Source organism: Seriola dumerili, unplaced genomic scaffold (assembly GCF_002260705.1).
Source record: "Seriola dumerili isolate Sdu_G_001 unplaced genomic scaffold, Sdu_1.0 BDQW01000056.1, whole genome shotgun sequence".
Classification (NCBI taxonomy): domain Eukaryota; kingdom Metazoa; phylum Chordata; class Actinopteri; order Carangiformes; family Carangidae; genus Seriola; species Seriola dumerili.
The window spans coordinates 2,118,113-2,135,346 of NW_019174311.1; the positions used below are offsets into that span (position 1 = coordinate 2,118,113).

At 39.8% G+C, this 17,234-nt stretch overlaps 2 protein-coding genes across 2 annotated transcripts in view; one reads left to right on the forward strand and one right to left on the reverse strand.

The window, feature by feature from the left end:
* gpr153 (G protein-coupled receptor 153) overlaps window positions 1-9,006 on the forward strand; it is a 44,002-nt gene extending 34,996 nt beyond the window's left edge. The window contains exons 4-6 of the mRNA XM_022741916.1: window positions 706-895; window positions 3,777-3,961; window positions 5,991-9,006. Coding sequence (XP_022597637.1) covers window positions 706-895; window positions 3,777-3,961; window positions 5,991-6,833 — 1,218 coding nt within the window. The 3' untranslated portion in view covers window positions 6,834-9,006. The remainder of the gene's footprint in view (window positions 1-705; window positions 896-3,776; window positions 3,962-5,990) is intronic.
* Window positions 9,007-14,379: 5,373 nt separating this feature from the next.
* On the reverse strand, window positions 14,380-15,468 carry hes3 (hes family bHLH transcription factor 3). Its single transcript, XM_022741808.1, has 4 exons — window positions 15,415-15,468; window positions 15,215-15,310; window positions 15,021-15,102; window positions 14,380-14,858 (listed from the first exon to the last, which is right to left on the reverse strand). Exons 1-4 carry the CDS (start codon window positions 15,466-15,468, stop codon window positions 14,380-14,382), a joined length of 711 nt encoding a protein of 236 aa, XP_022597529.1.
* Between the last annotated feature and the right edge of the window lie 1,766 nt (window positions 15,469-17,234).

A 17,234-nucleotide genomic window follows, 5' to 3' on the forward strand; every position in this document is an offset into this window, starting at 1 on the left:
GTAAACCACAAACTATGAGCCATGTTATCCAGTTTCTTGTGCTTGGATGCTACTGGTCAGCGCAGATATCATTGATTGTTACCATGGTAACCATGGTCTTAGACCAGAGGTAACCTAACACTATAGAGCATTCTGAAATATCTTTGTGAAACTGGCCCCTGGTGATTCTATATAATAAGTCTAATGTCCTCTAAAGGTCCCACTGTATGATAGAAGCCTACATTACTGTCTGAATGTCTGACCACAGTCACATCTGGTGTCCACAGAGCAGTCTCACTGGAGCAGGAAGGGGTTACGCGCCACGCTCAAGGACAACTTGTGCTCAGCTCATCCGGTCACCTCCCTCACTTTCATGTTCTCTACATCATCTGTATTGAATTAAAAACTCCTAAACTACCAACAGCAGGTTATTTACAGAGCTGTCATTCGAGTCATTATTGAAATAACACAATCTGTCCACAGTTATTCAATACAAGAGTATAGAAAAACCAATGAACTGCCACCATGCCCCAGTCTCTTGACATGTTGATTTATTATTGCTACCTTTGAAAAGCAACTGTGCAGTTAGTGTGCAGGTAGAGAATTTATTCAGTGTGTTAACTGTGTTTGAATTGCAGCTTTGTGACCCTGGTTTCTTTTCTTTACTGTTACATATAGTATAATAGCTGATTATGTTTTTTCTAACCCTCTCTTGACACTATACAGGTGGTGAGCTTTGCCAGTCTGAAGTTCGACCGCTCGTACAACTGGATGGTGTTGTGTGTCCTGTGGTGCTCCATTGCCCAGTCCATCCTGCTGCCCATGTTCCTCTGGGCTTGTGACCGCTATCGGGCTGACATCCGCATGGTGTGGGAGAAGTGCGTTGCCATCATGTCCAACGACGACATGGATGAGGGTAAGTCACTCTCAGGTGTCTCCCTCCCATCCTGCCTCCTTTTTCCCTCCTCTTCACCCGATTATGTGAATGATTCCTATTTCCTAAGACAGCTCAGTGTGTGTTAGAAAGAGCATTAAGGATTAAGTTTGTCCTGTTGAATGCTCTGTGCGGACATGCACAAAGTGAATTGGCGAAGGGGTTCCAAAGATAATTTGGTATATTTTTGAGGTGTTCCAAAGACAGATGACAGATAATTCGTTTATAGAACCCTAGTGACAGGTAAAGACTAGGCATGACTCTTTTGGGTTGGGTTGTGGGTTTGGAAACAGAAAATTGTTTTGTGAAATCTCCTGGACAGTCTTTGGCCATAGGAATTACAGTGACGTATGTGATTCATCGACCTGAATTCTTTTGTCTCTTAGCCTAGGGAGCACTTGTACTGGAAAAATAAAGGGTAGCAATATTGCAGGAAGGTACCAGAGGTTTGTATCAATCTCTACTTTGTAGCCTGATGTTTGATAGAGATCTCCACCTCTGCTCTTTGAGGTACAGTATAGTTTGATCTCTGTGATATACAATCCTGAGAAATTAATTTTGGCATTAGCAGCTGAGACATGCTGTAATTCATGATACCAAATTTTAAAAGGAAATTTAGACAACGAAGCCAGTGGTCATCACAACAGATGTGTAAAACATAACCTAATTTCCACAAACATTTCAGAATGTTGCAGAGAAAAGGTGGATTACTGTATATTAGCTTTCTCACAGTGAAAATCACAGGACGTAACTATAAGAACATAATATATTAGCGACATTGTTACGTGTCTGTAGCCAGTTACAACACTGCACATTACACAGAAGTAGGGCTGAAGTCTGAACAGAGACACTTGAGAGGTGGTTTCAGAGAGTTCTGTGGATGCTTTGACACAATTTTGAAAAAGGATGATAATATATTCCTGGTCTCTAGCTCATGATGCAGGTTTAAATTGCTCCTTGACTCTGGAGCACCCATGATTACTGCAGCTCCACATCCTCACCCTCTGTGACTGCTTTGCTTGCTAGATATTAAAACTATGCAAATACAGTCTGCCATCTATTTTCAGTCAGATCAATCAAACTACAAGTTAAACAAGACACTAGAAATAGTGACACCACAAAATTATTTGTATGGAGACATAAAAACAGTCTGTGTTAGTCCCACTGATTTTGGCTTGTCTCAACACATATATGATATATATGATTTATGGTCATTATTACTTACATTATATTTTGCTGTACATTAAGGTGTGAAATCAGTGGTCAAATGTTATCATGTGACCTATCATGTGACCTTTGTCATCAGGAGATGAAACTGAAGTGACAAGTGTCTGTGTAATCTAATTTTCCATACTAAAATATATTTTTCTGTTTTTGTACATGCTGTGTCCTTAATGAAACGCTTTGCTTTACCCTGCTATGAGATTGATGGAAAAAAGAAAGAAAAAAATATTGCTGGACAAAGGACATATTTACCTCGCAGCACTCTGTTCTTTTTCACTCGAGTGCATTTAAACTGGGCAGTCTTCCTCTAAAATGCCCCGGCATGAGAGGATGATAAAATAAATGGTTCGCCATTTATTTGTTAGGATCCATAGTGAAACTGGAACAAATGCACTAAAGCTGAAAAGCATTTTCATGTCATTATGATGGTCATATTTCCCTCAAGTCACAAAGGGATACAGCCAAGTTTTTTTTTTTTTTTCTGGAAACAGAACTTAAATATAGATAGATATAGATGAATTTTATTTATTTTATTATTTTCATTTTTGTTTGTTTTAATTTTCTTTTATTTGTGTGACATGGACTCCCACCTACTGGTCAGATCAGAGTGACTTAAAGAGCAAACGACTGTATATTGTAAGGCAGAAATAGAAGAAAGTGGTTGAAGACTTCTGTCTTTGTCAGAAATATTTGATGTATTCCAAAGGGGCGGAAAATGAATAATTTCACAAGGAATCACAGACACTTAAACAAAATTCAGTCCCAAAATTAGGTCACATGATAATCATATAAAGGCTTGTGGACTGGGTCCATGACCAGATCTCCACAGTTCCTGCAAACTAATGACAGTATGAACCATCTGTCTTTTTCTCTATTGACACTGTTTAAACTCAACCCGATCTGAACCCCTTCTCTCTTGTTTGTAACCCTCCAAACCTTTTGATCCTCTCCCTCTTGACACCCTCCCCAATAACTGCTCACTGTCCAGCAGGAGCCATAAAACAACACAGGGCAGTCCATATTCTGTGTGATAATTAACACTACCAGTTCTCTGCTTTTTTTTCCAGAGGGCTTGCCATGTATAACTCATCACAGTTGTATGTATAAGGATTGTTTCCTGTTTTTCCAAAGCTACTGACTTGCATGCCAAGCTGCCTGTGCAAATAGCCACTTTCATCTTCCATCTTTTGGCCAGCATTTTCCTTAAGATCAGCATTTAACACCCATCTCCAATTGATCTTTAATGAACATGAATGCAGTAATTAGGAAAATAAACTTGGTAGATGGGTATTTATACACAAAGAAGACTTGACATTGCTTGTATGATTTTGTTGTTCAGAATGTAAGCCCTGTACCTTTCTCAGCTTTTTTATTCAACTATTTGGCATGGTTTCTGAATTAAGACCCAGTCTGGGGCGTTTTCATCCCCTTACATTTGAATAGAATTATTGGTGATTTTTGTTGAAAAACATTTTTTGATCTAAACCTCATTTTCCTGAGGAGGCTCCAAACAAAATTCAACAAATCAGAGAACAATTGAACTTGTCTCTCTTATCTATTCGTCTGTCTGTCTGTCTGTCTTGTGTATTGAGTCCGTTGCTCTCTAATCCTGACGCTCGTGCTTTTCTGCACTTTGCAGAAAACAGCCAAGATGGAGGAATTCATGCCGACTTAATATATGACAGACCATATGACTATAGCTCGGCGCCTGAAATCGTGACGATAGACCGTAATGCCAAGTATGAGTTCTCAACCTTAGAAAGGGGGGTTCTGCAAGGGTATCCATTGAGGGAACAACAGGAAGATAGAATGCAGTATTTGCAGGTATATTTTATTGATTTTTCTTCATTTGTTTTACTTGATCAATTGAACTATTTTTACATTGCTAATGTGCATGATGAAATGGCCTTGTGGGCCTTAACAGTATCTTGCATCTTGCATTTTGTGATGCTATCTCTCCCAGATATGCCACTGATTTTTTTTGCCTTTTTTTCGTGAATCAAAAATACACTCTGGCTGACTAATGTTTGGTAAATATGACCATCAGCAGTCCCATCAACATTAGATGTGCTTCATTATCGACCAGTGTGTCCTAGCCATGGACCTACATGCAACTGACTACATTTTTCTTTTGTAAGAGGGTAAGAGTTTAGTAACTGACTTACCTTCTACATTTCAGGAATCCCTCAGGGTTTCAGGAAAGCACTACAAATATCTGCTCATGTTCCACCCAAAAATGCATTGTGTCCATTGGATCCAGCATTCATCCCAGTCTGCAGAGCTGTCAAATGCTTCTTTTCAGCCTGCATTAACACCAAAGCTTTTTTCTAACACACAGCCTTCTAGGGCAATAAAACAGAATCCTATTTTCTCCTTTGATTTCAATCAAACTCTGTAAACTACAAATTCTGGCCCATAATCAGATATTGAATGAATATTAATGAAAATTACTGATTAAAGTAGTGATGATGATGATGATGATGATGATGATGATAATGAATCTCTTGCTGGACTTGGCCTGGAAGACTGTGGTGAGCATATGTAACTTTAGAAGCAACTGATGCAACCCAAACAATATTAACCCTAACAAAGCATCTTAACACTGTGTCATCTTTGTCATAAACAACTTAGCAAGGGCTTCAGTTTCTCTGTACAGACTGCAGCCCAAGTAGTTGGCATTTACTTTAATAATTTGCATATTGGATATTTTATAAAAGTTATTCTTAAATTGGTATAAAACCTCAGATTTCCAACATTATAATGGACATTTCAAAAACCAATTCCATTTAATTCCCCTTTAAAGAATCCTTGAAACAGAGATGTATACAGTAGCTATCACTTCATTACATCACACCATAACTCCATCCATTGTTTGTGTGTCCAATACGTCATGACATCAGATTCCTTTGATTGCAAAATAATATTTGACCGTGTTATTCCTGGCTGTATATGTGTGATTGTGAAACAAATGAGGTGCATTTTTTTCAGTTACAGGACGACTGGCTGAACAATGACACAGTCACAGTATTTTTGTTGCTGATGGAGGGTTTGAGGCCCAGTTAGACCATGAATCAACAAAACCCTTCAAATAATTATAAAGTAGCACCCCCATTGGAGAACTGCTATGGCACTTCTCAAGTGGTTTGATTGCAGAATAAAGCCTCTTTGGCTTTATTGCATTGTTGTGTGAGTCTCTCTCTCTCTCTCTGTCTCCCTCTCTCTCTCTCTGTCTCTCTCCATCTTGCTGAGTTGTCCTGCATTATAATTCATTCTAATGTTTGTGCTGCCCTCTGCTGTCCAGCCCTCCCACGTAACACACTCAATGCTACTGTATCGTCTGCTGTCTCATTTCTCTGCATCTACTAAAAGCCACCACAGGGGGGCAGGCTGATATCAATCTTGTGGCTCTTGACATCACCTTGACAAACCCTCTCTCTCTTGCATAGTTGTCAGAACAGAATGGAATGTGAGTATAACATATAGGAAACTATCAACCTTTGCAGTCTCATCTCCAGATAATGGAGGTGAACACTAGTTCAGTTATAACCCTGTTGATATATGTTAGACTGTTAATGTTTAGACGCCTGAGGGATTAATTAAAATAAGGAAATAAATCAAATTGCACTTACCATCTTGGACAAACAACTTATATGTGATACATGTAGGTGTAGTGGCACTTGCAGCCACCTAACCTTGAAGAATCCTACATGTATTATCTCTTATAACTGATAATGTAGGTGAGTTACAATCTATAATAACAATGCTTACCTACTCTGTGTTGTAGAGCTCTAGGTGAATGTCAAAGTAATTTAGAGACTGAAGGGTTTAGTCTTGCTCTGTGTCTTGCGTCCAGGTGCCCCCTACAAGAAGATACTCCCACGACGAAACAGACATGTGGACCAGCGACCGGATCCCCTCATACCTTCACCGCTGGGGCTCCACCGAGGACATGATAGTGAGTGCCCACTACAGCTCCACCTTGCCGCGCCACGAGAGGCGCAGGAGCAGCCTGGTCTCCTACCACGAGGAGAGCCACCATCACCATCACCCACATCGCAAGCGGCGACGCTCTGAGGATAGTATGCACTCCCTCAAGCACCTGCCACGCGTGGTTTGTGGCGGGGAGCGCTACGAGGACGAACTGCGGTGTTTCAGCCGAGATGAGGTGATCAACTTTATAGATGAGACGCCGCTGCCAAGTCCCAGGAAGAGCCCGCGGCGTACATCCACCATCTCACTTATCCCCAACGTGTATGAACAGCACACAGTCATCCTTCCTCACTTCCCGCTCACAGACTTTGAGCGTGAGCCTCAAGCGCTCCGGCGGCTCTCAGAACACAAAAGGATCAGTAGTCGGGGGAACTCGCCTGAGGGTTCCCCGAAACCAGACAGACCCGGTGGAAAGAGCCTTGCTGCTTGTGGCTCCGGTAAAAGTTACCGGGAGTGCCTGCGAGATGGGAAAGAGCAGGGTGAAGTGGGCTCACCTGGGTGCAGCCAGCGGACTCTAGGGCACTCAGCCTGTAAGCCCAGGACAGGTGGTGGAGCTGGGGCTGGTGCTGGAGCTTACTGGGGGCATCAGAAGCACCTGAGCAAGGCCGAGAGTAAAGGAAGCACAAACAGTTTTGTAAGCACACCCTCGGCATCGTCCTCTGGATACATCACCTTTCACTCTGATTCTGTAGGCTCCACCACCTAAAAGCAAAGTTTCCCCTTGTTAAAGTCAACATTATTATTAAAGTTATTATCATAATGAAAACCACTTGAATATTGGTGGTTACAGAAAGTGAATTATATGGCCTTTTTACTTGTGCCACTACTGTTTTACTATATATACCACCAATAAATATCAGTTATGCTAAATGGCCTTGGGAGCTTTGGACATATTTTCCGAATGGGCCTAATGTTGAGTTAGTATGTAGGCTGGTGAAAAGTGGGTGGTCCTATTATTCAGCTTTCAAATCACAAAATATCCACTGAGGACTCTTTTTGTTTCCAGCACTGACACGAATAAACTGTTTTTAAATGGCGTGAACATTCCTACATCTTGTTTTTGCTGTTTGATGTTGTTTCCTATGAAATGCTCAAAGAATTGGTGGAGGTAGTTGTTAGGGTGGTGTTTTTCTCTTTCTTTTTTCTCACTTGTTTTTGCACTTAGAACTCACATTGTATTTTATTTGGCCTGTAATGGTTTTGTGTTTTGTTGTATGGACACATTTACTTTCAAACCAAACATTCATGAATACTGCCCATTTACCTTGAGATGCTACATTATACATATTTATCTTATTTTGACAACACGTGAACACATTGCTTTTCCCAACACATGAAAAGCTTTTTTTAAGTAAACTGAGAGTGGTAATCATAAACTCTGTAATGCCTAATAGTTTTACAGCTTACTTTGTGAGTTATTGACATATAATGTGAAGACCCCAAAAATTCTTAACTGAAAATGTGAAGGCATTTTTGAAAGAAGATTGACATGTCATGTATATATGAAGGAGATTGGATTTATGGTTTTGGTGTTCTTTATCGTTTAATGAGACCTTTGCTTAAAACATTCCCTCCCAGTTCTTACTATTCCATTGTTTATGTTAACTTTGGAGATCATCAGGCACAACAGTTGCTCACCACATTACATATGTACATGCAGAACATCAAACCAATACACCTGAAAACGGTGCTTTATCCTCATCAAGTGAGCATGTCAGCCTGACCTCATCTCTTATTTGTCTCAGTAACATGTTAAAAAGCACCAATAAGGATTTTTAAAGTAGACAGCTGAGAGGGAACCTCTAAAAGATGATCCTAATAATCACAGCCCTCAGGCTGACTACGTGTAGCATAACTAAGTGCTAGTGCCATACCTAAACCCACAAAAATGTTAGCACAACTTACAAACATTGTGAATAGAATGGAAATGGAGTGTAACTGCATATACTTAAACTGCTATAATGGTGGTTTTCTGGAAGGTTTTTGAGTGTGAGGTGACTTTCATCTGATTCAACTATGCCCCATGAAGTAATGTGAATTAAATGTGAGCATCCCCGAAGCCTCAGTAAGGCATTCTGTACGAAAACTAAAGTTTAGACTGTTGTATAAGCATATATTTATAGAGGGAATGTGATTACTTCACGTCAAAGGAAAATACAAAATGTCAAAAACTAAAATGTCAGTGAATTGCTGCTTAATGCCCCATAATTTTGAGAAATTCTCACCTAGCACCCTTATTCAAAATAGATGCTGGAGTGAACTTTACAATGCAGCCGACTTTACGAAGCCCACTGTTAAATTAATGAATCACTACTATTTAGCAAATGTGACAATTTGCTGACTAAAGGAGTGAAAACTCATCTACTGACAAATAATAGAAAAAACAACTCATGGAGAGTTACTGCTAACGTGAATGTATTTGCACAAATTAGGTGTACGTTCTCGAAGGAATTATTAAGAGTACAGAGATAATATGAAATGAAAACATCCTCATTGACAGCCTTATTAGTTGTGAAACTTTTTTGCTATTACCATCCAAGTAATAAAGTTGCACGTGTTTGGCATAGACTTTTTTTTTTAAGTCATCTGCAGTCATTTCAATGTTTAGTTGGAATTCTTATGTAGTAGTGTACCTCTCACTCATTGCAGCCTATTCAATTGGACAAGTTAGCTGAAATGTATATTTCTTTGGAAGCATAACATCACATTCCCCTGTCAAACTTTGCTATGTCATAGAATTTTGCATTTTGTTGTGTTTACAATATTTAAATATAATTTTGTAACATATTCAAAGATTTATGACTCAGATATGAGTGATGTTAAATGTTATGATTTTCTTGTTCAGATGACTTTGTTAAAAAGATATGACTGATTAAATTCACAAGATGATGCTTCAGAGAGTGTTTTGTGGCAGATGCATTTCATTTGTTACAGTTAAATGCTTGTTGTGTAGCAGTGGAGTTTCATTTCTTCTTTTTGCTTTATGCTGATTTTTTCTCCAGGAGTTTGAGAACACTATGATGGACAAAATGAAGTAAGATTCTGCCTTAAAGTGAAGCCCAGGCAGGTTCCCAGAAGAAGACCAAGGTTTAGTGTTTTCCACGAGGATGTGAGATGTGATTTTTCAGTCTCCTTCAGGAATATATGTAAATACTGTCTCACATGGTTTAAACACTTTACAATCTTGTAAAAAAAAAAAAAAAAAAAAAGAGATAGATAGATCTCTTACTGAGGTGTCATGTTTTATTCAGAGAGCCACAGCTGGACAAATATGTACCGTTAATACAGAACATGAAGCCGTAAAAATGCACAGAGGAGGTAAGATCATGATGTGAAGATAATTGTGGTCGTCCAAAGACAGAGTGAGGCAGTGGGAGTGTGCTGGACCCATAAGGAGTGCCAAATTTAAAAATCTTAATTTCTAAAGAGGAAATCAAGGGTTTGCTGCTGCTAGGGACAACACTTTCTGAAGTAGCTTTTGGTCCTGCAGATCTCCAGACCCACAGCCCAGTAGTGCCATACAATTAACAATTACTTAACTGTAACTACTAACAAAGTGCACTGGTTATGAAAGGACTAAACAGTTTTATCATGTCACACTAGCACTTTTTATTAGAGCAACCACAAAATGGTGATAAAAATTCATCATTGTCTGCCAGAATTTTCTGATAACAAAGATCTGAAGTTCACTTTAGAAATGAAGGTATGCTGATTCTAAAAAAGGGAGAAAAACAGATAGGACGTAATATGGTAATAACTTGTCATTTTGCCATGCACAGGATGTAATCATGTCACCCAAGATAATAGATTTCACATTACAGTTTACTGTGACCAATGCTGAACATCAATATTAACCAGAAATTGTTCGTCAGTGCTTCTTTAATGAAGTAATTCTAGACTTGCTGCAATTTGCCAACATCCACCCTGACTTACACTCTACTAATCAACCTGTTCTCATTTGCAACTTGTCCTTTGTTGATTTTTTGTCATATCGCTTGCTGTCACTACAGAACTCTTGGGGTGCTCAGAGGACTCATGGTACAACCTCTCAAGACAGTTAAGGTTAGCTAACCCTAACCCTATTATTAGATGCCCACAACTTTTCCTCCAGCACCATACAACAGAAGCATTACACAGCCAAGTCTGTATTTTGTGCCTAAATTTGCTGCTTATCTTTGCTTTGATTCTTTGTCGCTAATATTTTTTTGTTAACTGGTCAGTATGTTTGTAAAGCCAAATATAAAATTAAAAAATACAATTAGCAGATGATACCTACTGCTAAAACACAAGCATTGAACAATTAATTTCAGTGGTAAATCAATAAACTCGATTAAAGATAACTATAACAATTGTACTGTTATGCTACTGTGAATATATATATGTATATATATATATATATATGGTTTAGATGAACCTGCATGTTTGTAATATGGAGCAGTTCACAATCGTAACCTTGCAGTGGCAAAAACTACAGTGACAAAGACATTGGACAAAAAACATAGTCAACAAAGGACAAGCTAGGAATGACAAAGAGTTAATATGTAATTATGGTTTAGTAACACAACCTCACATAATATGATGTATATAGTGAACAATGAATCAAGACATGCAAAAGCAGAACAATAATTCCTCCTTTGCAATATGTCTTTTGAGTGGTTCCAACAGAACTTGGTATGGTTGGCCAATTAGCTAGCTTGATAGACTGGAAGGGTTTCCTTTATTGAGCTAATATACAGTATCATAACTGTTATCTAGCTATATATCACATCTTCAATTACTGATCTCAGTTATGTAATGGTGATGGTAAAGCTGGAAGGGCCTGAGGACGCTGCTGGAAGTCCTTGTGAATTAACCTTGTGGTGTGGAGACCAGCATTTTAAATGTCAGATATAGGTATCTAGCTAGGTATATAGCCAGTGATCAAGCTGATGTTAGCTATCTGGGAAAGTCACATATTAGCAACAGCATAGGCTTCATATGGTGGTCAGTTTGTTACCGGTAACCAGAGAGTAGATTGTGGGTAACTAAGGTTACCTTTCTGAAATATAGCTACAGAAAATCCTTACAGTGGATCACAAAACCTTAGCTAGCATCCGAGTGACACCAACAAACAGTAGCTAGTCAGGTAGCTAACAGTAACTCCCCTTTAAGAAGTTAAAATTAAAACTACTTACCTTACTATTAATAGTGTGGACGGTACTGGTGGAACTGCACCTTGGAGTGCAGCCCGCACACCTGTCATGACTGCCCGCTCAGTCTCACCTTCATACAGACAATCAGCTGAGTCCTCTCACCCATCTCACCGGCTGATCCACGGTCAGTGGCGTGGGCGGGGCTGTGCAAGCTGAGACATTTAACATTTAGATTTAGATTAAATATTTAGATTTAACATTTGGATTATGATTTAATATTTAGATTTACATTTACATTTAGGCTAATATTTAGATTCAGATTTAACATTTAGATTTAAGATTAGATTTAGATTTAACATTTAACTTTTGGATTAAGATTTAATATTTAGATTTAGATTTGGATTTAAATTTGGGCTAATATTTAGATAGAGATTTAAGATTTAGATTTAAGATTTAGATTTAGATTTAGATTTAGATTTAGATTTAGATTTAACATTTAACATTTGGATTTAGATTTAATTTTTAGATTTAGATTTGGGCTAATATTTAGATATAGATTTAAGATTTAGATTTAAGATTTAGATTTAGATTTAACATTTAACATTTGGATTTAGATTTAACATTTAGATTTAGATTTAACATTTAACATTTAGATTTAGATTTATCATTTAGATTTAGATGTAACATATAGATTTGGATTTAATATTTAGATTTAACATTTAACTTTTAGACTAAAGATTTATACTTCTCATACTGGCTGCACATGGTTAACAATTAAATATAACATGGTGTTTTACATGAATTTTTGTCTCAAATGAGAGGAATATTAACTTAAATGTGAGGAAAGTGAGCTAATAATAAAATATATCAGTTAAAAATTTGTAACGAAATTTTTACATTCGGCACCCCATAGAGGAGGATGTCAGTGTCAGTGGGGGCCTTAGCCTTGTTAATTAGGCCAACTGCAGTTGGGAAGAAGCTGTTCTTATGGCGAGAGGTTTTGGTCCTGATGGAGAGAAGTCTGTATCAAGCAGTTTGTGTCTGGGGTGGGAGGTGTTGGCTACAATCTTTCTTGCTGGCCTCAAGGTCCTGCAGGTGTGCAGGTGTACATTTATTTATCTAAGAGCACGGTGTTGTCTTCTGATGCAGGTGTCTCTAGTCAGCTGACTCTGCACTGAGCATGAAAAGAGGCTCTCTCCATGCACGGTGTTACTGTAGGCCTATCTGCGAACAGCCTGGAACCTCGGGTCAGTGTTTTTGCGTGCCACATGCTGTATGTAGGCTTTATATTAAATGCACAAGTCAGCAAGAGATAGGCTAAACACAGTATGAGACTGATGCAGGGAATATTCGGAGGTTGTGCTGAACCTATCCTAGCAAGGGTAAATTTATTTCCCAATAAAATGAACAGGGTATGGAGGAGTGTGCAGCGCATTTCATCCACGTCTGCTCTCTTAAGAGCGCTTGACTGGTCCCAATCTAATGCTAATAACTTATTTTCTCCCTCCCTTCGGTTTTCAGCTCTAATATAATATGCGTTACTATTATACTGGCTAACCACACTGGCCGACTTAAACAATGCTGAGAGGAGTTCATAGAAATTCTTAGTGAAAGTTAAATGCATTCACTTCGGTTGTCACGTGGCATTTCTTTTCTCGGATAAAACAAACTCATCTGGAGCCTCTGCTGGTCTCATCAAAAGAGCAGATTTGACTTTGTGGGAAGAGAGTACAGAGAATATTTAGACTGGAGTTATTAGGTGGTCAGACCAAACACAAACAGTCGAGCCTGGGGTTTGAGCTGTGAGTTTAGTTGTTCATTTGCGGACACAAAACATTTGAAGCAGGCAGTGGCTCAGCACACCCTGTCCTTTGCAGCGCCCAGCACCCCTCTTCCAAGGGGAAGCAGTCTTTTCAGCATGTGCCATCTGAAAGAGCTGTGGGCGTTGCAGCGATTCTCCTCGCTGTGAGGTGCCATCCTTTCCAGCGCGTCGCTTTAAGAATGGAGACACTTTATGACATCCCTACCAAAGAAGCGGAAGAAAACGCTAGAGCATTTTTAAAGGAGCTGAGTGATAGACAGGTTCGTTGTCTAGCGCATATGGTCTGAAGCCCAGCAGTGTGAGTGCAGTGGCTCATGTTCATTGGTAGGCTACTGTTTGTTATAGCCTACAGTTTGCAGTAGCATGTTAAAAAAATACTGAAAACATACAAATACTACTGTACTAAACCTGTTTGCTTACCTGGCATGAAGAGGAAGAGGAAGGTGAGATTTGTTTTGGATGAAGATGACAACGAATTTTATGAGCTGGGTTAATTAATAACAATTTTTCAGCTTCGATCAGAAATGTAAAGTGCATTGGACAACAGGAGCAACAGGATATCTCCGGGTCCAGAGGAGGCAGAGGACACAGCGTGGCGTGTAATTTGCAGCCTGTAGCAGAAAATTGTTGTGCTGTCCAACAAGCACTTGATTTGCCCGCCACTGTCTCGGTACTTATGCGTGAAAGCAGAGAAGAATGGGAGAAATGTGAGGAACACCCACTCTCCTGGATCTCGTTTTTTTTTCTCTATAAGTCAACCCCCTCAAAATGATTTCTCATTTGGGAATAAATATGATGTACTGCAGAGAAGTTTAGAAACGTGGTACAGTCTCAGTGTTTATAGAATGGATTTTTCAAATGTTTAACACAATTGATAAATGATACATTTCAATTTAATGCCCATTCATCTACTTTGGCCATACAAAAATGAACCCACTTGTTTAAAAAACAAAAACAAAACACTTATCATATAATTCTCTTTCACTTTGACAGCTTCCAGTCTCTGACATTTGATATCATCAGCACCAAACCAGTTTAGCTTCTTCGGCCTGTAGGCACAGGTCCCCACAGTGGCTTCTGTTTTCACTGTCGATCTCTCTTTTATATATCTGCTACACGAGCCTTAACCTTTATACCAACTTGTAACAAAAAAAAAACACACGTCCTTTATTTTGCAAATTTTATTAAGAAAATAAAACATATATATACAGTTATAACATATTGTGAAAATCTATATCGTGCAATTATAAACATTCAATCAAGCTATAATTTAGGATATCTACAGCTTTTCATCAGTTCTACCAAGGCCGCCAGACGTTGTGCTGAGTGTTTGCAGCTTCAATCCTGTGACTGACAGACCGACACTTCTTGGGACTGATACTTTTCTCATGACTGTTTTGTGAGGGCGTCGCAGCAGCTACAGCCTGTTTGGGTCCAGCTGACTGCCGTGCGTCTTCACTCGGTGGAAAACGACACGTGCTTGCACTGTGGGGTTTCACTACTTTAAATTTGGCCGTGTTTCCCTCCTCAGGTCCCGCCGCTGATGGAAGAAGTTTCCGCGCCTCATCCTGTATCTCAGCTTGGCCCAGGCCGCTGTCCATGGTGCTGGAGACTTCCCCTCGTCCCAGAGAGCGGCAGAGTTTACTGGAAAGCTGCGATAACATCCAGCGGTCGCCTCCATTCAAGGTGTCTGCCATCACCAAGTATTGGTTGACGTTTGCCAAACAACTACGGAAGCCAGTTTGGTAATCAGAAAACTCGGAAGCAGCGGCAGTGCCTGAAAACAATCGGAAGACACCTTAACGTGAATAACGCACAGAATCGGTGCAAAAAGGTTTGCGCAAAGCTGCGCGTAAATGGTCCATAAAATCATCTTAGATTATCCAGTGGTTGAACATTTGATGTCTCGTTCTACTGTAAGAGTGAAGTTATAACTCACAGCTCTGGATCTTTTGGAGGTTCCTCAGATGTTTCACAGTGAGCTCCAGGATGTCGGCCTTTTCCAGTTTGCGCTTTCGAATCTGAGAAAGAGATTACATTATTCAGACAGGTTTCTTCTAATAATTACTATAATTACATCAATTGCAACTGCAGTTGTGTTCAGCATTGTAAAGTTGCACCCTGAATACGTACATTGCTGCTGTAGTAGCTCTCCAGAAGAGATTTTAACTGGTCCAAACACTTGTTTATGCGAGCTCGTCGTTTCTTCTCCATGAGTGGTTTGGATACCTGTAAAAACAAAGCGAGTAAAATGAATATTGCACACAGCACTCTTCATCGGAATTCAATTTTCTACCTTAAATCCAGTTCACCTATTAAAGTGGTCTACACACCTTGTGCCCAGACATGGGCTTTGACTTTTCTCCGCAGTCTGTCGTAGCCACCATCCTGTTAGTCCTTCTCTGGTTTCCTTGAAGTTACTTTCTTTCCCTCTGTGGTGCAAGAATGAAGGATTTGACCCTGAGTGGATTTATATAGAGACGCCCACTTAACATCTCAATGCAAACAGTCCCGCCTGTCTCTTGCGCTCAGATGAGGAACACTGGCGTCACTAGACAGACAAAACCAACCAAAGACCCCGACTCACCACAGAAAACTGAATCATTTTGAGCTGCTTAAAAATATCTTTTAACTTTCTGAATGTTTCTGTCCGCCCTCGTTTTTTTTTTATTTATTTATTTTTTATCACGAAATCATTTCACCTGAATTTTGTCAGAATTTGTTTCTTCAGGTAATTTTATTCACCTAACAACAACCTGTTAACAAATGATGCAGGCGGCAGAGAAACAGCCAGAGAAATTAATACTGATTGATAATAGGTGCAGTGTTTATAGGCCTACTGCATTATGGTTACATGAAGTGCAAATACAGAAGAAACGCCGCGTGGGGCAGAAAACTAAAGAGAAGCGTAGAAATCATAGACATAATGGGTAATCATAATGGTTCTTCTTGAGCAGTGTGGGCACCGTTGCCTCCTATATTGAGTCTTTTATATGTGAGTTTCACGCCACCCGTTCGAAGGCAGAACCGTGGTAATTTCCTGCGTGTCCACACAACATCTCGATTTTCTGGTGGCCACATCTAGAAAAACTGCTCCACCTGCAAGGTGTTCCTATCACCTAACCTGGGTTATTTTATTAGGCAGAGGTGCAGGTATATGCTACTTTTGTTTATACACAAACACTAATCATGTAGGCTAACCAGAAGGTTTTGAAAAATAGTTAAGCCTGAAGGATTCTATGGCTATTGTGGGTGTCCACTTTTTGTTTTCATACCAGGCGTGCTGAGGCACCGAGGAGAATCGCGGGCCGCCCCTTGTCCTCGGTCCCTCGCCTCCCGATTTTCCACACTGCTCCCTGAAAGGAGCGAAGGCTTGGGAAAGTCATACCAGCTGAAACAATGTATTGACTATAGGCTCATTGCAGTCCACTGCGCATCATGTGCGCACACACAGACCATCTGAAAATACTAGATGGGGGTGAATTAAAGACACCAACTTGTGGAATATGAGGCCTCAGCGCTGTCGTTATGAGCCTAAACTGTTGACTATATCTACTTTACTCTACTCAATGGATGTGTTATTTTGGGGTTACATGAGAATTTCCTGAGCTAAAGAAAGAAAGTTGGTTTAGATGGTTTTGAAAGACGCGCGACAATGCTGAGAAAACCATGTTACATTGCTTAAGTCTTCTCGCCCGCTCCGGTGCACAATGCGTGTGTTAAAATGGCTGAGGGGCTGCCTGCCTGAAGGAGGGTATTTGTATTCAGTCTGGGGAGAGCGCCCATGAAAAGAGGCCAGTTTATAATGGTGCGCCATTGATCTTTTCTTTCCGTCTGCTTTGTGACCACAAACGTGTGGACATCAAAAGATTCCCTCCACTTCTCCAGTGAACAAACATAGCTGCTCTTCTCTTCATTCCGCTTTGACAACATAAAGTAGGCTTCCTGTACAATCTGCCGTTTAGTCTTATTTAACAACTTGAAATGTGCGGATTTGACTTTCGATTGCTTCCCGTACTGTAACTCAAAGTGCGTTCTTTGCGTGTTTTAGGCTTTACCTTTTTATAAAGTCCATGCATATTTCTTGAGACCCGATTGGATGGCCTTGTAGAACTCAATCGCAGTGCCATATGGGAGCTGTGATATTTCACAC